This window comes from Benincasa hispida, chromosome 6 (genome assembly GCF_009727055.1).
Source record: "Benincasa hispida cultivar B227 chromosome 6, ASM972705v1, whole genome shotgun sequence".
Lineage (NCBI taxonomy): Eukaryota > Viridiplantae > Streptophyta > Magnoliopsida > Cucurbitales > Cucurbitaceae > Benincasa > Benincasa hispida.
In genome coordinates, this window is record NC_052354.1 from 12,140,841 (window position 1) to 12,167,922 (window position 27,082).

Consider the following 27,082-nt stretch of genomic DNA (forward strand, 5'->3'; position numbering starts at 1 on the left):
TCTGTCATGTTGGACCGTTCAATGCTATTCGTTGGGAAAGTCTATTTCTTCTTCTCCTTCTTATATTCGCTTGAAATATTGTCTTTAATAATAATAATAATAATAATGGACAAATTTAAATTTTTTTTTAAAAAAAAACCACTAAAATATGGTGTAAACGGTAGTTGCACTAACACATTCAATTTTCTAAAGGTAATTTACAAATATAGCACTCAAATTCCACCGTATTAGTAAATATAACATAATACAAAGTAGATATAACAGACCATATTACTGGTAGAGTCTATCAACTAGAGATGTCTAATTTCCTCATTGGAACAAGTCCCCCGGGAAATGGGGAGGGAGTGGGAAAAAAATTTCCCGTGAGTTATTCCCCATCCCCACACCCGCCCCGTCACATTCCTCGTCCCCACCCGATTAGTTTCTCCATATTTATTTAGTATAGTTATCCAATATATGTTGTTATTATTATTATATAAATATTACATTTAAATTGAAAATTTGATTATTTACTGAAAAAGATAATGAATATGTTTAAATTGAATATTTAAATTTTAGATTATATACGTGAATAATTTTATTTATATTTATTTCTTTCTACTAAAAAAATTTAATCACTTGTTTTAGGCTAAAATTTGAGTAATTTATCTTTAAATTCAAATGGTCACGTAAAACTAACCTAATAAACAATTTAGTGATAAAATTAAAAATTATAATTTGCTCAAATAGTGAGTTGCATTAATTGGCTTTTTTAAAAAAAAATGTAACGGGGAAAAATTCCCTGCGAGGAACTCGATCCTCGTGAATTCAAGAATTGTACGGGATGGAGAATGAAATGGAGAACGGGGATAGGGATGGGGAATGGCATCCCCAGCCCCGCCCCACTCGTGGACATCTCTATAGATTTCGTTATATTTGCAATTCTTTTAAAATGTTGCTATTCACTGAATTATTATTCCTATAAGTGTTACTCATTGCAATTATCCAACTTTCAATTGTAAAAATAGCCCTCAAACTTACAATAATTGTAAAAATTGGATCCCAAACGATAAAAAAAAATGAACCATCAAAGTTACACAATTGTTATAATTTCTATAATTATGTAATTTCGGGGCTCTAATTTAAAAACTTAAATAATTTGAGGGTTCAATTTTTACAAAGTTTGAGGGTACAATCACAACCACCACTATATTTCATGATGGTTATTGCGATTTACCCTCCAATAAATTGCAAACAAATATTTAGATGCAATTTGTTGGAATAAGTTAATTAGGAACTATAATAATTTTTTTAAAACAATATGTGGGTGGTTGAAATGAATATTTAACCTTGAGGTAGATAATATTTGTTTGGACAAATTGCAAAAACTATCACTAAAATATGAAGGTAGTTGCAATTATACCCTTAAACTTTCAAATTTAAAAATTGAGCTCTAAACCTTATCCAGATGTTAAAATTTGACCATTAAACTTACATAATTATATAAATTGTAATAATTGTATAAGAAAAAAAAAATATTAGAATCTCGTCACTGCCATGATAATTATTTTATTTTTAATAAAATAAAAAAACATTGATAAACATTGATAGATTTCTATCAACGTCTATCATTGATAGACTTCTTTCAGTTTCTATCACTGATAGATACCGATGATCTTCTATCAACCTCTATCTGTCTCTATCAAAAAAGATTAAAATTTTGCTATTTTATGTAAATAGTTTCCTTCATTTTCTATTTTTGAAAATCTCTTTCTTAAAAACCATTTATTTTAAATAATAGAAAAATATTGAGGGAAAAAAATCAAAATAAATTATCTTCCACATGTAATTTGCTAAAATCGTGGGAAGATATAACTACTTGATAAAAGCCTTGTGAAGGCGCGATTGAAAAATTAAATGGAGAGATGAGTCCCTACACATAACAATTTAGCCATAATCATCATATTAAAAAATCGACCATATTTTCAATTGGATATCCCGTTTTGGCCATCCTACACAATTTCTTTACACTTTTTAGGGTTAAAATGGCTAGAGTTTAGATTGCTAATGAAATCGACAATTCAAACAAAAGCTAGTATAACTCGACAAGTATAGGGGTTATCTCCCTTCTCCAAAGACTTAAATGATAGTTAGCAAGAAATTTGTGTAGTCAAAGTAAAAGAGGATATGAAAGTTAGAGATGTTCATTTTTTCTGTAGAACTCGCTCCTATGGTGGGAATGGAGAGCCAAACAGAAACGAGGATGAGAAAACTTTGCCCCTACACTTTTTGCCTTTCTTTTTTATTTTATTGTTAAAATTTGTTTATGTTATTATTATATACAAATATTATACTTAAATTTAAACTTTTATTGTTTAATAACTAAGATAAAGGATATGTTTGAAATTGAACATTTAGATTTCTATTACATATATGAATAATTTGATAGGTAATCATTTTGTTATACTCGAAGAATTGACAATTTCTCTATAAATTTAAATTCTCCATGTTGAATTTATCATTTAAATGAAATGTTTAATGAAAAATTAAATATTTAACTAAAACTTTTCAAATATTATTTATTTAAGTTAAATTTGGTAGGGATGAAAAATGAAATGGAGAGTAGAGACAGAGACGAGAAAGCCATCATAGAAACACAAAAGCTAACTGTACTTGACTTGAAACAATTAGCAACTTCTTGAAAATTTTTCTAGAAAGTCTATGCGAAGACAAAGTATCCTAAGACGACACGTGTTTAACAAGCAAGTCTCGTCAAAGAAGAATGTGGAGACAATCAAATGTCGGATCTAGAAATTGAAGGGAAGAGACGTTATTCATGATCAAGTACTATCGAGATCAACTTGTACCACCCCGACTAATCTCAAGTTACAATGACTACTATTACTAGGTCAATCGATGGTGATTATAATATTCGTGCATTTCAAAAATAGTTTCAAACAACTACTAACGGCACGATTATCATATGTAGGTAAGATTATTAAACCTCAATATTCAAACCCAAATTTTACAAGTACAATTATAGGCACCTCAGAATCGATTAATTAATTGAATTGTTTCATATTTTTAGGATATATTCTTTATTCTATTAGCAAAAAGACGACTAGCACACCCAATTAGAACACGTCAAATTAATTTGACTTCGTCCTTTATTTTCTAATTTCTTCAAAGTTCAAATAATCAAATATTAAATTATAAAATAAGATTTTGGCTCGAAAAAAAATCATACAATAAGATCTTAATATTTAATTAAATTCAACCACCCCGGCACATTGTCTAATTTATAAATATATATATATATATATATATAAATGTAATATTTGACTCAGTACTGCATGGATTCAAAAGCCCCCCATTATGTTATATTCAATTATTTTTGTCTAAGTTCAATCGTATGAAGATTTGATATTGATTATTAAATTCAATTCTAGAACATAAATTAAAAGATAAAATCTTCACACGATGTGGAATACAAAATCTAAATTAATTACATCTGTTTGAAAAATTGTACAAAATGATCCAGAAAGCAAAAAATTTTCCATGACTGACCTCTTTTTAAAACCTTATTTGCCATTGACCCTTTTTGGCATGTAAAATGCTATTTTAACCCTCAATATTTAATACTTCGGCTTCTCATCTATTTCCTACATCTCTTATGCTCTTTCCTTTCAACAATAAGAAAAACGAAAATTCAATATTATTTAAAAGTAAAGGTGCTTCAACATTTTGTTTATCAATATAGCTGGAAAGAACACGAAAAAACGTATAAAAACGAGTAGTTATTTAGTTAAAACAAAGTTGTGTCAACAAAGATACGACAAAAACAAAATTATCGCATGCGTAGAAAAGATGTCCGATCGCGGACATTATGGTGCAGCAATCGCTAACATCATGGTAGGCAATCGCTGATGTCATGGTACGCAATTTCTGACATCATAGTGTATGATTGCTTACATATAGTGTGCGATCGTCGAATACTAATGCGCAATCGTTTTGCAGTTTTATTTAGGTCATATATCCATTAATACAACTTTGTTAGCTACATGACCACTCGTTTTCATACATTTTTTCATGTTCTTTCCAACCACACTTGTAATTCTAACCAAACAAACCAAACAATCTTCAACTTTAATAATACTCCAAAAGTAATTTATCAAAGTCTAAATGTTGTAGTACCATTTATATTCAATACTCTTTTACATTTTGTTTTTTTTTTTAAGCATTATGGGAAAAAGCACGAAAAAAACGTATAAAAACAAGTGGTCATTCAGTTAAATCGAAATTATATCAACAAAGATATGACAAAAAAATTTGCAAAGCGATCGCATAATGTCACCGATCACACACCATTTCTGCACATACGATGATTTTATCATATCTTCATTGATACAATTTCATTTTAATTAAATGACAACTCATTTTTATACATTCTCATAAATTGAGCAAAATGTTGAAGGTTTTTTTTGTAGAGAATGTGAAGTATTTAATATATGAGTATGCCAAAAAAGTCAATAGCAAACAAGTTTTTAGAAAGGAATTAATCCTAGAAAAGCAAGCTTTTTAGGTCATTTTGTACAATTTTTCATTTGTTTCCATGCAGACTAACTGGTTTGAATTGAAATATCAATTCATTTGGGTTAGGTTAGATTCATATAAATGAAAATTTTATAGATTTAGTTGGTTCATGGATTCACCTAAAATAACCCAAACCAACTCAAATTCGTTTTCACTTATAATACAATTATACATACATACATATATACATTTATTTATTTTATGAATATTTTGGTCAAATTATTATCCAACAACTCCAAAAACAAATTTTAAGCACTTTGGAAAGAAATTTTTTATCATATCAATTGAAATTGAATTACTAATCTTAATTCAATATGTGAAAATAATCAAATAAGATTTTAATGAGACTTTACTTACTTTTAGAACAAAAAATGAAATAAGTGACCCAACAAACACAAACCAACTAAACTCAAATATTTCATGGGCAGGTTGGATTGAGTCCATTATTTAGTAATGAGTCCATTATTTAGTAATGATTATTTGGTTGAAGAGATTTACAATTCGAAAATTGAATTGAGTCTAGAAGTTATTTCAACCCATGAACACCCCGATATATTCTTTTTTCTAGTCTTTACTTTTTTTTTTCTTTTCTTTTATGGACCTCAAGTTATTGATATATTTACCAAGGTATAACTTCAGTTTAAATATCAATATAACTTAATAAGTTTCATACCTGAATTTACAGGAATCTTGGACGTGAAAATGTCACATAATGCAGATTCAAATGTTATACAACCTCATCAATTTTATTCTATTTAGTTTTCACATATAAATATAAGCAAATTGCATCAAGCAATGTAACTGTTAAAACATTACATCAATTTCCTTCTAATTATTTTCAGGTATAGAAATGAGAGTCGGCATGACCAAAATTGATGAAAGAAAGTATTCCAGAAAAAGAAATCCCACCAAAAATGTGATTTATAGAATTCTTGATTCAAAATCGAGCACGAATCAAATGCCTTGTTTATAGACATCAGATTCCCAGGTATCTCATATTCTTATAAGACGATGTGAGAATCTAGTTAGTAGATACTCACCTCGCGATATCTAGCATTCCTACGAAATAAACGGCCCAGGCATGTGGACAAACAAATGGGAAAAAGACCTGCCAGAAGAGAGAAAAGGCTCTTGAGAAGGGTCTATTATGGGTTTCACTGATACAAGACATGGTTATCCTTGTATGTTTCTTATGTACAGAGGTCCTTATTTAAGACTTCATCAAATTATTTCAAAACAAGCTACCAAACGGGAAAAAAAGGCTACTGATTTCCAGTTCTATTAATTAACAAATCTAGAAGAGGAATTGATCAAACATTTTTTATTTAGATATTATTTTGATCCTTGTACTTTCGACTTTGGTTCAATATTTAATTTTGATCCCCATATTTTCCATTTTTATTCATTTTTATCTTTCTACTTTCAAAAGAACATTTTGATCTTTGTATTTTCAACTTGGATTCATTTTTTTGTACTATTTTTATCCCTTAATAAAATAAAAATAAAAATAAAGAGACCAAAATGGTCACTCTTAGAAAATATAAAGACCAAAATTAACAAAAATTAAAAATACAAGAACCAAAATGAATATTTTTAAAAGTATAGGGACCAAAAGGAACGAAAACCAAAAGTATAGAGAGACCAAAGTAGTATTTAAACCAATATTTTCAATTTTATAACACAAACTATCACAGAAACAGACCACCAAAGATTCATTATATTCACAGCTAAATTTAACTAGTAATTTTCTACATTCAGCAATAAGTAAACAAATACTTCGAAATCAATATCAGGCAAACTGAATTGTTTGGTGTAAACTATAAAGATAAACAATTTTGCTAAAATGTACGTGGCTATCACAAAACCAACTTCTGCTTCTGTAAAAGAGCTAGTAAAGAATCATCTCACCTGAAAACCAAATCTCCATCTTTAATAACGAAGTCATTTAGTTAACCGTTACAGGCGATCGTTGGAGTTTCGCCAGCAGATTGTGTGCTACGGCATCAATAAATTCCTCGGTGTTCAAGTAAAACTCCCTTGATACCCTGTGAAAATCGTACACATCTAAATAATTCTAAACTTGAAATGTCAAAGTAGTGAATGAGATGAAATGTTTAAACTTTTACTTCGGTCCGTGTATCAGCAGGGCAAGATCCTTTGTCATTTTCCCGGATTCCACCGTTTCAATGCATGAAGCTTCCAACTTCTGAACAAAATCCAGTAGCCTCTCGTTTTTATCTAATTTGGCCCTGAACAAAATACAGCCGACAATTATCAGTTCCTACTTATTTCACTACTTAACAAAGCAAAACTCTTAGGTTCGAAGAGAATCAGAAGTGTACAAGTGTGACCAAAAAAGGAAAGCATAGAAAAAAAATATATAACAAGAAATTTTTACAATATTGGAAATCCCTAACAATAGAACTATAACACGCCCCGCATATATGTTAATTATGCCTAACTTGTTACATAGATAATCTATACGTGTTCCATTCAATGCATTCGTGAAGATATCTCCTGATTGTTCTCCAGTCTTCACATATACTGTAGATACCAAACCTTGTTGAATTTTCTCACGTACAAAATAGCAATCAACTTCAATATGTTTAGTCCTTTCATGAAATATTGGATTAGACGCGATATGAAGTGCTGCTTGATTATCACACCACAACTTTGTCGATGTGGTGATTTCAAATCCCAACTCAACAAGAAGTTGAGATATCCAAATCAATTCACACACAGACTGTGTCATTACTCTATATTTTGATTCCACACTTGAACATGATACCATATTTTGCTTCTTAATCTTCCAAGAAATCAAATTACTACTAACAAAAACACAATATCTTGAAGTTGATCTTTTGTCTTCTTTAGATATATCAGACCCAATCGGAGTCTGAGAAACATTCAATATTAGTATGACTATAATCCTTATATAATAAACTACGCCTAGGAGCAACCTTCAAATAATACATAATTTGTTCTAATGTAGCCAAATGATCAACTGTAGGGCATGACATGTACTGACTCACAAGACTCACTAAATAGGCTATGTCGGGTCGAGTCACGGTAAGGTAATTATGTTTTCCCACTAACCTCCTATATCTTTCAAGATCTTTTAGCAATTCTCCATCTTTTGTGAGTTGTAGGTTGAGCATCATTGGAGTACTACATAGATTAGCCCCTAGTTTCCCTGTTTCAGTCAACAAATCAAGTACATATTTTCTCTATGATAATAGTATTCCTTTCTTGCTTCTATTACCTCAATTCCTAAGAAGTATTTCAACATGTCCAAATCTTTTGTATGGAATTGACTATGAAGAAAGGTCTTCAGGGACAAAATACCTAAATAATCATCACCAATAATCACAATATTATCAACATATACGACTAACAAGATGACACCACCCTTAGATCTCTTAAAAAAGACCGAATGATCTGACGTGCTCTTCCGCATTCCAAAGTTTTCAATCACCTAATTAAATTTACCAAACCAAGCCCGTGGACTCTGCTTTAATCCATACAAAGATTTATGAAGGCGACACACCGTTCCATTCTCCTCTTGAGCAACAAACTGTGGTGGTTGCTCCATATACACCTCTTTTTGAAGATCACCATGAAGAAATGCATTTTTAATATCAAGTTGATGTAGAGGCCAATGATTGATTGAAGCTAATGAAATAAACCACCTCACATATGCCATTTTTGCTGCAGAAGAAAACGTATCAACATAGTCAACGCCATAAGTTTGTGCGTAGCCTTTCACGCATGCTTTTAACCGAGCAACAAAACCATCAGGATTGACTTTAACCGCAAACATCCATTTGCAACCGATAGCTTTCTTTCCTGCAGGGTGAGAAACTAAATCTCAAGTACAATTATCATTTAAGGTAGTTATCTCCTCCACCATTGCGACACACCAACCAAGATGAGACAGAGCTTCATGAACAGTTTTAGGGATGGATACAGACTCTAAGGATGCAATAAATGAACATGTGGAAGACAACAAATGGTTATATGAAACAAAAGAGGAAACAGGATGAGCATACTTACGTTTACCTTTACGCAGAGCAATAGGAAGATCTTCACTCATTTCGTTTCCGGATCCAATGACAAAGAAGACTCTAGTACAGGGCATAGAATCGAAGGAGGCAAAGAAACCTCTGGAACAGGGCATGGAACTGAAGAAGACAAAGAAGCCTCTGGTATAGGGCATGAAATTGAAAGAGACGAAGAAACTTCTAGTACAAGACATAGAACTGAAGGAGACGAAGAAGCCTCTGGTACAAGGCATGGAACTGAAGGAGGTTGTCATTGAGTATAGACCTTAACGGTGGGTGGAAGAGTAGAGGTAGCCACAGGAAGAGGATTAGAAGGGGAAACAATTGTGTAGACAAGGAAATCATCCTCTAATTCTTTATGCTCCCCCTGACTCTTATTCGAAGAGAAAGACAGCGATGGAAAAAAATCAGGAATGCATCAGGAGAGACAAGATATTTATTTAGACTAGGACAATAACACCGATACCTCTTTTGAACACGGGAATAACCAAGGATACATTTTAAGGAATTTGGATCCAGCTTGGTATTTGAGGCCGAATATCCCGAACAAAGCAAGTAGAACTAAATATTTTAGGTAAAATGAGAAACAAATTTTGTTTGGGCCATAAAGTACGAAAAGGTATCTCACCTTTAAGAATGGAAGAGAGCATGCGATTTATTAAGAAACAAGTTGTGGAAACAACATCACCCTAAAAGGATTTTGGAACATGCATCTGAAACATCAAGGCTCTGACTGTCTTAAGGAGATGACGATTCTTTCGTTCTACAAACCCCATTTTGAGATGGAGTGTCGACACAAGAAGATTGATGAAGAATGCCATAGGCATCTAAATAAGACTGGAGTGCATGAGAGAAATATTCCTTAGCATTATCACTCCGTAAGATTTTAAGAGCACCATTAAACTGAGTTCGAATTTCAACATGGAAGTTACGAAAATGAGAAAGCAACTCAAAACGATTTTTCATTAAATATAACCAGGTAACACGAGAATAGTCATCGACAAATGTAGCAAAATACCTAAACCCTCCTTTGGACTCTATAGGACATGGACACCAAACATCATAATGGGCTAATTCAAAAGGAGCACTAGCTCGTTTATTGACTCGAGGATACAAACTCAAACAATGAAATTTAGCAAACTGAAATCACAATCTAAAAAAGCAAATGTTGAAACGGTGGACAAAGACTTTTCAACACAGAGATAGACGGATGACCCAAACGACAATGCTCTTCAAAGGGAGACGACACGCTAGAGCATGTGATGGCTGTAGGTATTTGTGGTTCAAAGATGTAAAGACTTCTAAATTCACACCCTTTACCAATAGTCTACTTTGTCGTAAGACCCTGAAATAAGCAATAACTAGGAAAAAAAAAAAAAAAAGAGACACAACAATGAAGATCACAAGTGAGTTTACTGACCGAAATCAAATTAAACGAGAAATGTGGTAAATTTAAAACGGATGAACAAAGAAATTGATTCAGTAAGATGGACGGTTCCGGATGCTATAACAGGAGCGAAGGTTCCATCAATTATAGTGACATTAGGTGAAGAGGTAGATGTACAAAGGTTAGAGAATAACGTGGGGTTACCTGTCATATGGTCTATAGTGCCAGAGTCGATCCATTTTGACGTGGAGGAAAGAAGGTATTAAGAGATATTACCTATCTTTGTGATGGCCATAATGGGAGTAGAAGATGATGTCATCAATGACTCTTGAGATTGTTGAAATTTAGCAAACTCCTCTGCCAAAATCGTAATTGACTTGTCAAGATTATCAGGAGTAGAAGCAACATGTACAGATGGCACCCACTGACCCTTATTCATCAATCTTCTACATTCACGTTTCGTATGGCCAGGTTTACGACAGTAATAGCAAATAACACCTCCTGAATTTGGTCTTTGGTTATTGGGATGACCTTTAGAGCTATTTGATTCAATCCCCTTATTACCTTTATAATCATCTGTGCACCCAATCAAAGCACTGCTAGAATCAGATGACATAACTGCTTGTGGCTTCTCTGTATGAAGTATTAGAGTATAAGCTTCTTCCAACGATGAGATATTTGAGTTTGACAACACTTGATCTTTGGCCATCTCATATTTAGGTGCAAAACCAACTAAAAAAACTCATGATAAACTTTTCAGATTGAGTCATTAGAACTTTTGGATCTGTGTTGATTAGCATTAGGGCATTGAATTCCGCACATGTATTTTTGACCTCCTTAAAGTAGCTTCTAAGAGATTTTTTCTCCTTGATCAAGTTGATAGAGAATCTTACAAACATCAAACACTTTACTGTTGTCCTCTTTCCCAAAATAAAGAAAATCCAAATATTCCAATAGTTCCTTGACTGATTCGCAGTGGTTTACTAATTCAACAATTTCACAGTCAATAGAATTCTTGATTTGTAGAAGTATTCTTGAATCGTCCCACCATCAAACCTTTTTAGTAACATTAATCGATGGCACTTTCGTGATGTGACCATCCATCTACATGCTCCTAATAAAGTGGCAAACATTTGATCTCCATGAATAGTAATTGGATCCATTCAACTTGTGTTCAGTTACTTTTGACACCATAGGAACCATCTCAGACATGACTATTGGTTTCTTATCAATCATTACCTCAAAAAAGAAACACAAGACAAAAGAGAATCAAATCCTAATTTACCGAAGAGATACTTTTTTTTCTTTCAATGAACCGTGAACAGTGAGTATATAGTCCAAACAAACACACCACCAAGGAGAGTCAACAAAACCGAGGAAACCCACAGAAGATGAACTGGAACCGGCCGCGCACGCACCTATACGCGCCGACGCATGGATCGACAACAGAAGGGAACTCACGTGCCAGTCAGATGGATGTCGGACTTTGGGGTTTTATAGATCGACGACTAGGCTCCTCGATGGACTGGGCTGTGTCAAAAAATAGCGAAGAAAAACGACCCTCCCTTTTCTCCGACGGCGAACAAACCGAAGACAGAGGCGGTGAGCAAGAGTATAAACTCACCCCTCCACAAAACCCTAGATGTAATACAAACAGGTTCTAAATTCTCAAACTCTAAGTCACAAAACCCTTTTTTTTAGAGCGCTCTGATACCATGTAAAACTCTTAGGTTTGAGAGAGAATCAAAATACTCTATTCCATTCACCAAAGATATGAATTACAAGTGTACAAGAGTGACCAAAGAAGGAAAGCAAAGAAAAGAAAAATATAACAAGATATTTACGATAATGGAAAATCTAACAATAAATTATAAAGTTGCAGCAGTTTAGTTTAGTGAACCGATGGTTGGTTTTGGTGCCTGTAGTGAAGGCAGAACTTTATTTCCTACCTCAAGAACTTTAAACCGCGTTGTAAACTACATTGAAGTATCAAATAATCTAAAAAACCTGAAAGGCAAATATTACATAGCAGTACAACTATGGGTTTAGTTCTCTCTACAGCTATGTATTGATGCAAAAATAGGCACCTTTTTAAGCACTTTAGTCTTTCTTATTTAGTTTCAAATAGGAAATATCTTCTCTAATTACCTATAAGTGCTTTGGGGTCTCCCTTTATTTCATTTATTCAATGAAATGTTTCTTCTTTAAAATAAGACAGCAATACAACTATGGACACTTTGAGAATCATCCGGCCAAAGATAGAACTTGGGTATACCTATGCTCAAGGCCCCGCGTCCATGCAAAAATAGAAGCAATACTATTTGTACTGGTTTCTTGTCCCTTTTGATGTAATCGGTAATGCCGTGTTACAGTGCCATGAGCTGCCTCAGCTTCCAACGTCTTCCCATCAGATGACAACTGCAATAAATCTCAACTTTTAAGGCGTTTGTTAAGGAAATGAGTCCATGGAGATGATACAGTTCATATTCTAAAGTGTTAAATACCCACCAACACAGAAGTCATTAGCCCCAAAGAACCAAAGCCTGCAATGGAAAATAAGCATTCAGACTCGATGCAACCAACAGAGATCATTTTATCAACAAAATACGTGATGTTAACGTCTAAGAGAAACTTGCATTCTCTGATCAATGCAAGACATTAAGAATGAAACTGAGGTATAATACATAATACAGAAGATAAAAGTTGATAGATGTAGTTCTCTAGTTAATAATATTGTAAGATATTTATTAATATTAAAAATTATAAAAGCATGTAATATTAAGAGAATCCAGGCAATTAGAAAAGTTGATAGCATCACCCTGTGCAAGTAAATCACTCTGAACGTCCCCATCATAATTCTTGCAAGCCCAAACGTATCCACCTTCACTTTTTACAGCATATGCTACCATGTCATCAATAAGCCGATGTTCGTACCTAAATGCCAAAGTAAAATATATTCAGCGATGGGCAATAGATTACGCATACATAACTCTTGAGAACCATAAATGTAATGTACCATATTGAATTTTCTTCAAACTTCTGCTTCCACTTTTCCTCATACACTTTTTGAAATATATCCTTAAATCTGCAGGCCAGTATTAAAATAAAATATCACATTGACAATATCTAGGAAACTGAAAGTAGATATCAACCGCACAAGCAACTAGGTACAGGGAACGAAGTAAAAATTACCTGCCATCATATTTCTTGAGAATTGTATTTTTAGTGCTCAAATACAGGGGCCACTTCTTCTCAAATGCCAGTGACATTGAGGACTCTGCAAATGCTTGAATGGACTGCCAGTTGCGTAGGAATGAGTTAAACTTAAAAGGGTCATTTACGTGATACAAAAAATGAACAAGTTCAAGAAAAGAAATAAAAGAACTAACCTCGTCAACATTATACATTGTAAGTGCAATGCCTGGTCCTTTGAAGTCATAAACCTCGAGCTCTCTTGGTGCCTCCCCATTTTCTGGAACTGAATAGAAACAAAAAGGTAAAATAGATAAGAGTAGAAAGATCATGAAAAGTTTGGGGATGGAAAAACAGTTGTCCCAGAGCAATACATGAGAATGTGTAAAGAAAAAAAAGTTATCTTACTGAACACCATTTTAAGCTTTCCAGGCCCTGGGATGACAGTATCAGTGGCACGGTATTGGTCACCAAAAGCATGCCTACCAATACATATGGGCTTCTTCCAACCTGTATTAACCAAGTATTATATTATGTTCCATAATGGATTACAGGACAAAAGGTTAGACAATGAAAATTACCAGGAACAATTCTTGGGATGTTTTGACATAAGATAGGTTCTCGGAAAACAGTGCCTGTACAAAAAAAAATACATATAATTATGAAACTCATACTTTTAATATAGGACATTAAAAAGAATATTCCCAATTACGAAATCTTAACCACGTAAGAATATAAGATTCTCCTCCTTTCTTTCTTTTTTTCCTTTTTTTTCCCTCTTTCTAGGTAGTGTTGAGTCCAATAACACTTGCACTAAATCATTTGTAATACTTTAAGGAAAACAAAATCATCATAGCAAAATGAAAGCGCCAAACACTAGTGTCCAACATTTAGATGAGTCGTATCCTTCATTGCTTTTTCACATAGCACATACCAGTTAGGACAGAGCCCAGGGGGAAACCTTTTCTAAACTTTTGGAAGATCTTGCAGCCAAGTCCACATAAATAGCTTGATCTTCTTAAGAGTATTTAGAGGTGAAATGCCCCCTAAGGGTTTAGGGATCATATTGCATATCATAATTGATGCAAGAGAGCTAACTGAAGCTTGCTTTTTTTTTTTTTTTTTGCATGTGTGCATGCTTTTGTGTGTGTGTGTGAGAGAGAGATTATAGCCTACCTCAAGTCTTCAGTGATTGGGAGGCAGTTCTTCACTAGTTTTCCTTTGGGGAGGGAGTTTTTCACCCCCTCCGCCTCTAGGTTGCATTGAGTTTGTGATTAATTAATACATTTACATTGTTTCTTATTAAAAATTAGAAGAAGAAACTGAAGCAAATTGAGGAAGCCAGCAACTCCCTCAGCTTCAAAAACCAAGATACCTCTTCCATAAAGTGGAAAACCTAATTTTATTAATAAATCTCCACATGATGTGTATAAGCTTTACCATCTTCAATTTCCTAAAAAACTGTGATACTTTCCCTTGAGAATAAGAGTATGTATTTAGAAAACAAACCATTAAGAATGTTCCTAATTGTGCCATTGGGACTTCTCCACATAGATTTAAGTCCAAACTCTTTGACTCTGGCCTCATCTGAAAAAAATGAGAGAGATCAAGAGATATCGACTAAAGCTGATAATCATTTGCTATCATTTAATGATTGAAATTGTAAAATACAAAACAAACATGGACACAAATGACAAACCTGGAGTGATCGTAGCACATTTTACGGCAACATTGTACCTGCATTCAGAAGGTTAGAAGGACCAAAAGAACTACTTTGAGTCAAGAAAAAGAACTCAAGTAATGCGTAATATTTTTTTTTTATACATACAAACTGCTTTCATTGAGAATGAATAAAGAAAACAAAAGGAGCATACAAAAACAACAACCAATAATTGGATCCAAACAACACCTAAAAACCTAACAAATTAAAAAAATTAATAATAATAAATAAAGGGCTCCAATCCAAAATAATATGACCGAGAATAAGTAGATAAGCATTTTCAAATAGATGTCTGAAGAGAGGCATTAAACTTGACAAGAGACCACAATCCCTCTAAAAATTCTTTCATTTCTCTCTGGCCAAATGCTCCATAAACTTTTTTTAAAAAGAAAAAACTGTACAACCCTTATCTCGAAAGAGTGGATGGAGTAAGACCACCTCCATAATGAGACGACAATAAACATAACTAACCACATTCATACCAAACATCTCCAGAAAAGAATCCCAAATTGAGAGCGCAAACTTGCATCTCCAAAGAACATGACTCAAATTCTCAACGCCATCCCAACAAAGAATACACCACTACAGACCATGCCGAAGAAAAAAGAACGTCTCTGAATGCAATCCATAATGTTGACTCTCCCATGTAATACCTACTTGACAAATAACTTAACCTTCTTGGAAATTCTTACACAAGGATAATAAAGGGTTTTCAGTTGTACTGTGGGTGCCCAAAAAGAGGAGAAAAGAGCAACAAGAAAACCCATTAGAGGGATTGGGAGACCAACAACAAATATTTCCACTACCTAGTCAAAGATGGACCTCCCGCCACATCCAACGCTTTCCCTACGCAACAGAGAGTGCTGAAAGCCAAAGTTAAAGAAATACGAATTACTTGAAAAAAAGGCTACAGATGCACACCTATATCTGAAAACTAATCCGACTGAAAAAAGTCGACCAAACTGTCAACTGGCCAACTAGTCTTTGCAATCAGAAAAGCAAATTTGAGAAACCAACATTATTGATTAGATTTTTAAAATATATAATATTTAACTTGTTTCAGGTTCTCTCAGGCTTTCTGTTAGGAACCATGGTAGTATGAGCTACCTTTGTCCCACATCGGTCAGAACGGGATAACCAATGTGGTACCTAAATGGGTTGGCTCTCTCATCTCAATAGCTGATTTTTGGGGTGTGATTCTCCAAGGTACTTAAGTACCTAACAACGGTATCAGAGTCGGTTGTCGACGTTTCGGAGAGGAGCACCGGCAGAGGGTTGTGACCGGGTGTTTCCGAGTGAAGTATCGTCGGTCCAATATTGGGACATCGGCTTTCTGAGGATGGGATATTGTTACAAACCAAGGTAGTATGGGCTACCTTTGTCCCACATCAGTTAGAATGAGATGACTAATATGTTACTTAAGTGACTTGGCCCTCTCACCTCACTAGTTGGCTTTTGGGGTGTGGTTCTCCAAGGTGCTTAAATACCTAATATTTTCCTTTTTCTCTCTGTTAAAAGAGAAAAGAGAAAAAGAGGAGCCACAAGGTTTATGTGGATCCTAGAATGGGGAGAAAAAACCACGATAGAGAGTCTCCGTTTTATTAATTTTTACATGATGTGAGAAATACATGAGGATTCTTATTTATAGGCTCCAACAAGCCTAAATACAAAAACGAAAAATAGGGTGAAGTAAATAATTATAATACCCCATGACTATAAACAATTAACTAAGTCCCTTATTTCCAACAATCTCCCTCAATTTGGGGCATAGATATCAATCAAACCCAACTTGCTAACGCAAGAGTCAAAATTTTACCTGAGTAACCCTTTAGTGAGAACATCTAAAACTTGTTGATTTGATGGAATATATTGAATACAAATACTAGCATTGTCCATTTTCTCTTTTATAAAGTGTCGGTCGATCTCCACATCTTTCGTTCGATCATGTTGTACTAGATTATTGACGATGCTTATGGCAGCTTCATTATCACAATAGAGTTTCATAGGTAAGACACCATCATGATGAAGATCAGACAGTACTTTCTTCAACCAGATTTCTTTACAAATTCCCAAACTCATAAGCTCTGTATTGAGCCTCTACACTACTTCTAGCAACTACATTTTGCTTCTTACTTCTCCAAGTAACCAGGTTACCCCACATAAAGGTATAGTACCCTGAGGTAGTCTTTCTGTCAATCATTGATCCTGCACCGTCAAAGTCAGTATAGCCTCAATGCATTTCCTATCAGTTTTTTTAAACATTAGACCTTTACTAGGAGTGCTTTTCAAATATCTCAGAATTCGATTCACAACTTCCATATGTTCTTCATAAGATGCCTGCATAAACTGACTGACAAACTGGCAGCATAGGAAATGTCTGGTCTGGTATGTGATAAGTAAATTAACTTTTCCACTAGACGTTGATATCTCTTTTTATCAACTAGAACTTTGTTAACACCTTTTTTTTTTTTTTCAATGACTTCCTGAGTTTACATGCCTAATGATCAAACTGAACTTCAAAACCTTTGCTAACACCTTTGTTAACACCTTTTTTTTTTTTTCAATGACTTCCTGAGTTTACATGCCTAATGATCAAACTGAACTTCAAAACCTGAAGGAGGGCTCATATACACCTCTTCTTCTTTACACCATTTAGAAAGGCATTTTTCACATCAAGTTGGAGGAGAGGTCAATCTTTATTTACTACAATAGAGAGAAGAACCCGAATCATGTTTAACTTCGCTACAGGAGAGAAAGTTTCTGAATAATCTACCCCATAAGTCTGAGTAAACCCTTTTGTTACAAGTCTGGCCTTGTAACTGTCTAAAGTACCATCAGATTTATACTTCAGAGCGAACACCCACTTGCACTCAACTGTTTTATGTCCTTTTGGGGGAATAACAAGGTCCCACGTATTATTCTTTTCAAGAGCTCTCATTTCTTCCATAACGACAGTCTTCCACTCTAGAATCTCCATAACCACATGTATGTTTTTTGGTATTGTTGCTGTGTCAAGACTGGCAGTGAAAGCCCTGAACTTAGAAGCCAGATTACTGTAAGAAAGAAAGCTATACATAGGATACTTAGTGCAAGACCTGGTGCCCTTTCTCAAGGCAATTGGCATGTCAAGAGAAGCATCATAATCCCAGGTTTGTCTGACTTCTCATCTGCTTTCCCGCATGTAGTAGGATTTTGAACGCACGTTTCAGGTTGGATAGAATTTCACTCTCTTGTGTTTATGTTGTAGTCTCATCACCGTCTGCCACTCTATTATTTTCTGGAACTAACACATCGGTCTTGTCATTCTCAGTTACATTCACAATATCATCCTCAACACACAAATCGTTATTATCATGGACACACTCAGTAGTACCTTGAGCTTGTGTTGGTTCAAATTCATGGACCGAAGCTGGCGGAGCAATAGGGGACAATTTCTTTTCTGAGATTCTTCCTATATTATATTAGCCAAGGGACTGATTTAGTAGGTAGAACAGTGTCATGGGAACTCAAGATGGGCTCAGGAAAATCAATAGGGACAGGATGTTGATCAGTTAGCCTTTTCACTAATACTCTCCCCCTGAAGATGACTAACAGGGAAGAAGGGTTTATCCTCAAGGGATGTGACATCCATGGAAATAAAGTATTTCTAGGAAGAAGGATGGAAGCATTTATGACCTCGCCAATGAAGAGGATATCCAAGGAAGACACATTTCTGAGCACGAGGGGTAAACTTAGCTTGGTTAGAGCCATGACTATGGCAAAGACAGAACACCCAAAAACTCGGAGAGGAACATCAGGAATGAGTCGTGTGGTCGGGTACGACTCCTTGAGGCATTCCAGAGGGGTTTGGAGTTGGAGAACACGAAAAGGCATTCGGTTAATAAGATGAGTTGTAGTAAGAAATGCATCTCCCCACAAATAAGATGGAAGTGAGATAGATAGCATGAGAGACCGGGCAACCTCGAAGAGGTGATGATTTTTCTTTTCAGCCACTCCATTCTGTTGAGGTGACACAAACTTTGGCGAACAAATCCTTTGAAAAACAGAAATTCACAAAGAGTATTATCGAGAAATTCACGACTATTATCACTTCGAAGAATAGCAATTTTAGTATTGAACTGAGTCTCAATAGTGGTGTAAAATTGTTGAAATATCGATGAAACTTATAATTTGTCAGTAAGAAGAAAGACCCACGTAAGACGAGTATGGTCATCGATAAATGTCACAAACCAACATTTTCCTAAAGAGGCGGTAATACTAGACGGACCCCAAACTTCACTATGAATAAGATTAAAGGGCTGAGAAGATTTGTAAGGTTGAGAAGGAAAGGTGGTCCTATGTTGTTTTGCACGAATGCACACATCACAAGAAAGAGAAGAGACATCAACTTTATGGAATAAATGATGAAATAAAAATTTCATATAGTGAAATTTTGGATGACCAAAGCGAAAATGCTATAACATACAATCTTTTTCTAAAGTTGAAAAATATGAAAATTACAAACTAGTCCTATAGTTGTTCCTAGAAGAAGCATCGTCATCAAGGAAGTAGAGTCCCCTATTGTGCTGAGCAGTGCCAATCGTCTTCCCCGAGTTCAAGTCCTAAAAGAAAACATTATCCAATGAGAAGGCAACTTGACAATTTATCTCGGGTTGTGTTACTAATAGATAGCAAATTGTAAGATATTTTATGTACATGTAGCCCATTCTGTAAAGTTAAACCATGGAAGGGAGAAATATGACCCTTGCCCGCAATAGGAGCAAAAGACCCATTTGCAATCCTGGTCGTTTCATTATCAGCACACGGAAGATATGCTAGGAAGTTATCAGCTGACCCAATTAAATGATAGCCCTTGAATCAAGTATCCATGGTTTATTGTCATTTATACTTAGGAGACTTAAGGGTTGTGATGTACCTGATCGAGCAATTGCCTCAAGAGAAGGGACAGCAGAGTCACTTTGACAATTCACCTGAGGTTGTGACTAGGAAGCACTTGCAGATTCACTTACAAATGCACAGTCAGGGTTGGACTTGTCATTCAGAGGGCATCTTCTACCATTCGGTGGTCTACCATGTAATTTCAAACACTGTTCCTATGCATGTCAGGGTTTTTTGCAATGTTCACACACTGGAGTCTGTTTCCTATTGTGCTTGTCACCATCATTACCAGATAATTTCGTACTAAAAGCAGCAGAATTAGTAGGTGACACAGTAGTGATGTTCATAGCACTGGATTTCTCTTCCTCAAGGCGAACCTCATAGCACACTTCCATAAGAGAGGGTATAGGTCTCTGTCCCAATATAAGGCCTTTAACTGCATCGAATTTGGAGTTCAAACTAGCTAGGAAATCATATACCCTATCTACTTCCTCCATTATGGAATACTGGAACTAGATACCTCCACACGGACAATCCCAAATAATTTCCGACACAAGTCCAACTCCTGCCAGAATAGGGACAGTTTATTACAGTAAAAAGTGGCATCCATCATCCCTTGTTTGCACTCGTGAACTTGTTTGCGCAGAATGTAAAGACGAGATGCATTCTGCCTTTTTTAATATAATTTCTTAACAGCATCCTAGATATCTCGAGCGGTGGCAGCATACAATAATGGTTTCCCTATTTAAGGCTCCATACTATTAATCAGTAGTGATCGTAGCAAGGAATCCTCTTCTTTCCAAATGCGCTCTCGAAGATCCCCTGGTCTAGGTCTAGGTATCTCGCTAGTCAAATAACCGAACTTGTGACGCCCTTCAGGGGCCATTTTAATAGACTAAAACCAAGAGGAATAATTTTGGTCGTTTAACTTTTCTCCTGCAATTAAGCCTGTAGAATTTCCCATAGAACTAGATAAATATTTTGCAGCAGTTAAAGTAAGGAAAGAGGTTACCGGATTCTCTGGATACATTGGTAAACCGGAAGGAACGTCAATCCCAAAGTACCGGAGGAAATGAAGAAGGGAGCCAAGAAAATCCAACGTTTATTGGGAGAGATGACTCAAAACGTGGAGCAACTTTCTGAACATTTGCAAGAACTTAAAAAAGAATTAATGCAAGAAAATCAAGAATCCATCCGATGAAGCTGTAAAATCGGGCAAGAAACGAATGGAAAAGAAATCCATTGCAAAGATGAAGACCAACCGCACAAAAAAATTGAAGAAATTGTCAACAGTAAGGTTAAAAAAATCAATAAGATTAACTATGAGATTGCACAACATGAATCGGACGAGGAGGAACAATCGATTAATGAAAATGATGGTGGGGACGTTGAAAGCAAAGACACGACAGAAGCAAAAGAAAACAATATCCATGGGCATCCTACTTCGAAAAGGTTCAAAACCCTAATTGTAGTTGACCACGAATCAACGTGGAAGATGATATGTTCGAAATTGAAAAAAAATAGGTTTTCGAGTGAAATTAACGACAACATCCAAGATGTTGAATTGAAAGTTGACGAAGGTGACTCATATGAGGAAGAAGATGAGATTGACCTATCCGTTGCACAACATAATTCAAAAGATTTGACCAATTACCCAGTTTAACTGGCCTGCATGTGTCGCCAAAGCATATCAAAAAAATTACATGAAAAATTTGCATCTTCCATTTTCTACCCACGCCTAAAGATAAACAATTTTCAAATTTTCGATACGGGTTTCACATTGTCAAATGATTTATTTTCACCAACTGAGGATCATAGAATATTATTGTTGGAGATCTTACAAAGGATTTACAGGGAAAAGATAAATATACCATCTATTTATTGGATTTGTGGGGAAAAGATAAATATTCCACCTATTAATTGGGCTCAAGAAATTTGGATGTCATTGATCCCAATTGTTCAAAGGTGTTTCCTTTTGAATGGCTTACTTTTTTATTTTTATCTTCATTTCCGATTTAGAACTCGAGGACGAGTTTCTTTTGGAAGTGATAGAATATGATGGAATAGGATAGGGACATTTTGATAAAATCAAGTTAATCTTGGTTAATCCTTGATTAATTACATTTTAATTACCAATTCAGTTTTAATCTCTTTTAATTATCCTTTTAGGACTCTCGTAATTTTCTATAAATAGAGAAAGCCTCCTTGTATTAGGTCACATTCTCATTAATAAAAAGTCTCTTGATTTGGTTCTTGGAGATTTCTCTCCTTTTAGCATTCAAGCTACATCACAGTCAACCTTTGACTAATCAAAATTGATAGGTTGGTTTTCGGTGACAGTTCGTCCAATGGATCTTCACCCTTAGAGCTAAAGGATACAACTGTTTGAGCCATCCCTAACAAAGGGATTAACAAAATTAGTGGCAGAAAAATGACCACCTAAAAAGATGGCTTTTCAAGGGTTTCTGAATGTGCCTCTGGGAGACCCATTTAAAAAGGTGAGGCCCATAATTAATTGCTATAATCTTGTGCCATAGAATATTCAGCTCTAAAGGAAAACACCACAACCATATAGCCAAAACAGCCTCATTGAAAAGTCTAACATTGTCTATGCACAACTCACCACATTCAACTGGTCTCATCACCGGCTCCCACCTAACCAAATAGAAGCATCCAACCTCCTCGACACCCTTCCATGGGAAAAACGGGTACCCCATTGACTGAGCAAAGGTTTAGTCCTATTTACTTTTCTAGCCTTGACATCAATGATACTCTCTTCGCCAAGCTTAACTAATTATTTTCCTTCCTCAGTTATAAATTTAAAATTAAAAAATAATAATAAAATAAATAATAAATAAAGGGCCACATACAAACATCAACGATTTATATAGTATAACAACCAAGCAAAAACCAGTAGCCATGTTCCCAATGCAATCAATTACAAGCTATTTCGTTTACTTCCTTATCTCAGATTTCCACCCACAAATACATTATTCATAGTTTGAACAGCTTCCTACCACTTTTGAACGACCACGCCATTTAGCACAAGCAAACAAATAATGTTGAATCCAAAATAAGGATATCACCAATATATAATAGTTGAAATTCTAACAGCAGAACATACTTAAGAGTGGCTTCTGCACTCTCTATAGTAACCCTGTCATCGGTGGCATCTCGATTCAATATTCCCAAGTCATAATATTTTATATCCAAATCCAGGAACGGGAAGATAAGCTACAATGTTATGAAAACAAAATCAGCATCAGAGAAATTCACTAAGAGATTAAAATAGAAAAAACAAAATCATTTAGAAGTAATCATACTTTCTCTTTTATCATTGTCCATATGATCCTCGTCATTTCATCACCTAATTGTAAGAAGCAAAAAGAAGGGGGGAAAAGAAGAAAAGGAAAAAAAAGGGTCAAGCTGGAAGAAGCACCCAAATGGAAAAGACAAGTTTACAACGCATGAATCTTCATAATTCAATTATTATAACTAGAAAAGTCAGGCTCATGTAGAAATGTTTGAAGGGGAAGAAAACATAGTTCGCTTGAAGTTGGTGGTGTGAGTTATTATAGTCCATGTTTGGGACTCCAAATATAATAGTGATGTGATGTCTACAACTATTTATACCCTGCAATTAAGTATAGTAAATATTATTTCAAAACCTCTCCCTTCCTCGGGATTTTTGTGCATATGGCCTCTTTTGAGAGGCCCAACTAAAGTTTGACCCAACTTTTGAAAATGTAAGTCTTTTTTCAACTTCTGCTTATGTCATTGCTAGGTAAGATTATCGAAATGACCAACGAAAACACGCATGTAGGCCTCATTCCTCCTCACTTCTTGCTTCTAGCTTCTAGCTACTCCCTATTAGTTTCTAGTTTCTAGCTTCTCTTTCTCTCTCTCTCTCCTCACTTCTTGCTTCTAGCCTCTAACTTAACTTCTAGCTTCTAGCTTCTCTCTTCTTGTTTATCTCTCTCTCTTATCGATTACCCTTTTCTCTCCTCCCTTTTATGTGGAGATTAGTTGGAGAGCAACGCGAACAAAAAGATAAGAGGAGTCAAGAATGATGAAAAGCGAACGCAAGAAGAAGCTGTGCACTTGGAGTTAAAAGTGGTAATTTCACATAGGGGTAAATGTAAGGCCAAAACTCATTTGTTTTCAAACTTGGGGATTATTTTTCATTTAGTCCTATAAAAGGCCCTCTGTAATTTTTCCTCTTCCTCGTCATAGTATTTACTATTTTCCTACCTAAAATAGCACGGACTATTATAACTCATAGACTATAATAATCATCGATTATATAACCAACTCAGTATCCAAAACGCATCCTAAGTTTTAACTAGAATACAATACAGAGTTCAGTAAGTTTTCGAACAGATTTAGAGCCAAAAGGACTACAGTGAGAAACACAAATCCAAAATCAAACTCAATTCACCTTGATAAGAACGGATTGATAGGGCAGAAACATGATATCTTACCGTCCATTTCGACTACAGGATTCAAGACGCGAACTCGATCAAAAGAAGAAGAAGATGCGCAGCATCGAAGAGAAACGGCTGGGGAGCGAAGGGGACAAGGAAGGTGATTCCTGAGAAGGCGTCCATTGAACAGAGTAGAGGAGGAGGAGGCTAAATGCAAGGAAGGGTTTTTGAGAGAAACAGATGAAGAGAACAGAGTAGCACTTGGCATGGCGGTTCGTACGAGTCTTGGTATCATCTCATTCCACTAGCTTGGTAATGGGGAGATGAGAATTTATAGTGGGGGGTTACAAAAAGTTACAAGCTTTCACGAGGGGATTTATCGCCGTCTTGCCGCTTGTTCTTTTAATTGATCTGAGGGTTAGTGTTTGTAAAAACACATAGTCAACAACCTTTTGTTTTAACAACTACGTGTAGTAGAGGTTAATCTCATACTTGGAAGTTGGTAGCATGTTGATTCATATAATTTAGGTTAAGTTACAAATTTAAAAGTGGGATGATATTGGAAAATTTGTATGAATGACTCAAAAGTAGGACGCAGATGTCAAATGATCCAGTTTTTTTTTAAGAAAATAATGGATGACCCTTTGCTAACGTCAAATTTTGGTGAAATTATCAAAATATACTTGCACACACGTGGAAAAGCATTTCCTAGTGCTCACTCTCGCTCTCCCTCTCGTTGATGATCCATTTTGCGAACATCCATGGAACAATGCGTGTCTTTTTCCCCTCTTGTCTGTGTCACTCTCCCTAATCTCCCTCTCGTCGGTAACGCTCTTCCTTTCCTCACTCACAAAATCACCCTTCTCTCTCTTACTCTTGCTATTGTTCACCGAAGTTGGTCGTGTCGAATCTGCTCATGTGAACTCGTCGAATGATCGACTTACTGATTATGGTTAAATCAAGTGGATATAAATATATTTACAGTGAGGGGAGTGCAACAACTAGACTTTAGTGGAGTATCCCGGTAGTTAATGAATATTGACTAATTAGTTAAAAGAGTTTAGCCAATTAATCTCAGATCTTTGGAACTTGTGATCTGTAAGTCCATTAGATCCCTCTACTAGCTCGTATATGGATTGAACCTTATAATAATGTGGTGAGAGAATTTGAAACGTTCAAATTCAAATTAAGGGAATTATTAATTATATACGATATAATTAAACGTTTAATTATGTAATTAAACAGACTGAAGAATTGAAAATATTTAAATTTGATATACTTATTATACACATGAATAAGGGTTCATATTTTGGATTGATACTTTAATAATTTAATATTTGATATTAAATTATTTTAATTAATTATGTGAATTAATTTTATCAAAATTTGATTTTGAGAAATTGAAAATTAAAATTAATTTTCACTTAATTTGAAATTTTATTAAAATTTTAAATTAAATTAAGAAAATTAAGAAAATGAGGGAAAGTGGGATTATTCCACTTTTCCCACTCAATCCAAGCCTTTTATTGCATAATGTGATATCAAGCTTTGATGCAATCTAATTGCATGAAGGTCTTCTATAAAGATAGAGGTTGAATTAGCTGAATTTTTTTATGCACCTTGGCTGATTGAAGAAGATTTGGAAGAAATGAGTTTTCTGAAATTCTGTCACCAAAACTTACCAATCTAAAAAAAATACCTTGAATTTCTACCCATTTTGGACCCCACAATTCAATTTAAGACCAGAAGATAGTAGGGAAGACTCTTGTGGTTGTCTACAAGGTATTGGTGAGGTGAATTCAGCTAAAGATTTGAGCATTTTGAGGATTCTACAAAGGTTGTTACTATAAACCCTAATTTATGAATTTCTTGAATATGCATGCTTAATCACTAAAATTGATGTAATTAGAGCGCTTAAGATCCAAATTACTTCCGTATGTTGAATGTCAACTCTAAAAATTGGTATCAGAGCATGATTTAAGCACTCAATTTACGTTAATTTTAGCTTGATGGGTGTTTTTTTCATAGGTTATATGGAAAGGGTCCTTATATGGATATTTTCTAGTTATGGCATTAAATTTCTCTTCAATTTTGTTGAAAAAGTTGTAATGACTCTTTGTGTGATCAAGAGTCTGTAAATGTGTTAGAGTCAATAGAGTTGCAATTAAGTTGTAATTGAATAAAGAAGCAAGCAAGCATAGTAGAAAAGTAGCAGTTTTTGCTACTGTCTTCGCAATGTTGCAATGCAGCTCATCAGTAGCCCAGAAACGCGCGCACGAGGAGGAGATGGTTCAATTTTTTCATTTTTGGTCGATTCAATTGTTGGTGGTCCGATTCAGCCCATTCCTTTGCCTTGGAAGTCCTATTCGAGTGTTTTGGAGCCAGTTCGGACGGTCCAGAAGCAGTCCATACCTATTTTTAAATTATTATTATAATAATTTAGGGTTTTTCTTGCTTAAGATGTCAAAAATGGTCCATATTGGTGTATGATTAATTATTTATTCATTGTTGAATATATGTTAATCAAATTAAATCTTGTATGTGTATAATGTATGTCATGTAGATTTAAAATCCCACCATAAGAAAGCATGTGTCTTGCATTAAAAGTATGTTCTAATTAATTATAATATATAGTATGTATGAATTAGGGTTTCATGTGTTCAATATAAATAGTTATATTAAATTACGAAATGCTTGGTGATTGTTATGGATTGTTAGCATGTCTATAGTTTTATAAAGTGTTATAAAAGGGATTAGACATTTACAATCTATAACAAAGATAATATGCATGCTCACCTAGGGTTAATAAATAACAACTTGTTTTAATAGTTAATATAGGTCGTTATCT

At 34.7% G+C, this 27,082-nt stretch overlaps 1 protein-coding gene across 3 annotated transcripts; it reads right to left on the bottom strand.

The window, feature by feature from the left end:
• Positions 1 to 5,298: 5,298 nt before the first annotated feature.
• LOC120080113 (isocitrate dehydrogenase [NADP], chloroplastic/mitochondrial) lies at positions 5,299 to 24,575 on the bottom strand. 3 transcript variants are annotated; one of them, XM_039034671.1, is made up of 16 exons: positions 24,249 to 24,575; positions 23,134 to 23,236; positions 22,935 to 23,044; positions 14,912 to 14,949; positions 14,722 to 14,799; positions 13,794 to 13,847; positions 13,621 to 13,722; positions 13,410 to 13,498; positions 13,213 to 13,316; positions 13,037 to 13,105; positions 12,839 to 12,954; positions 12,529 to 12,563; positions 12,296 to 12,438; positions 6,699 to 6,821; positions 6,481 to 6,617; positions 5,299 to 5,680 (listed from the first exon to the last, which is right to left on the bottom strand). In XM_039034671.1, exons 1-15 carry the CDS (start codon positions 24,527 to 24,529, stop codon positions 6,518 to 6,520), a joined length of 1,545 nt encoding a protein of 514 aa, XP_038890599.1. In that variant the 5' UTR covers positions 24,530 to 24,575; the 3' UTR covers positions 5,299 to 5,680; positions 6,481 to 6,517. The 3 variants fall into 3 exon arrangements, with proteins under 3 accessions (XP_038890599.1, XP_038890600.1, XP_038890601.1); XM_039034672.1 differs by having other exon boundaries at positions 23,134 to 23,177; positions 24,292 to 24,571; XM_039034673.1 differs by having other exon boundaries at positions 24,292 to 24,396.
• Positions 24,576 to 27,082: the final 2,507 nt, after the last annotated feature.

What these genes read in the sequence shown, in the direction of transcription:
- LOC120080113 (XM_039034671.1), bottom strand. Translation starts at nt 24,529, where the DNA reads ATGATACCAAGACTCGTACGAACCGCCATGCCAAGTGCTACTCTGTTC. An exon ending in CAATGTATAATGTTGACGAG is followed by an intron (nt 13,317 to 13,409) that starts GTTAGTTCTTTT and finishes CGCAACTGGCAG; the next exon opens with TCCATTCAAGCATTTGCAGA. An exon ending in GAGTGATTTACTTGCACAGG is followed by an intron (nt 12,564 to 12,838) that starts GTGATGCTATCA and finishes TTTCCATTGCAG; the next exon opens with GCTTTGGTTCTTTGGGGCTA.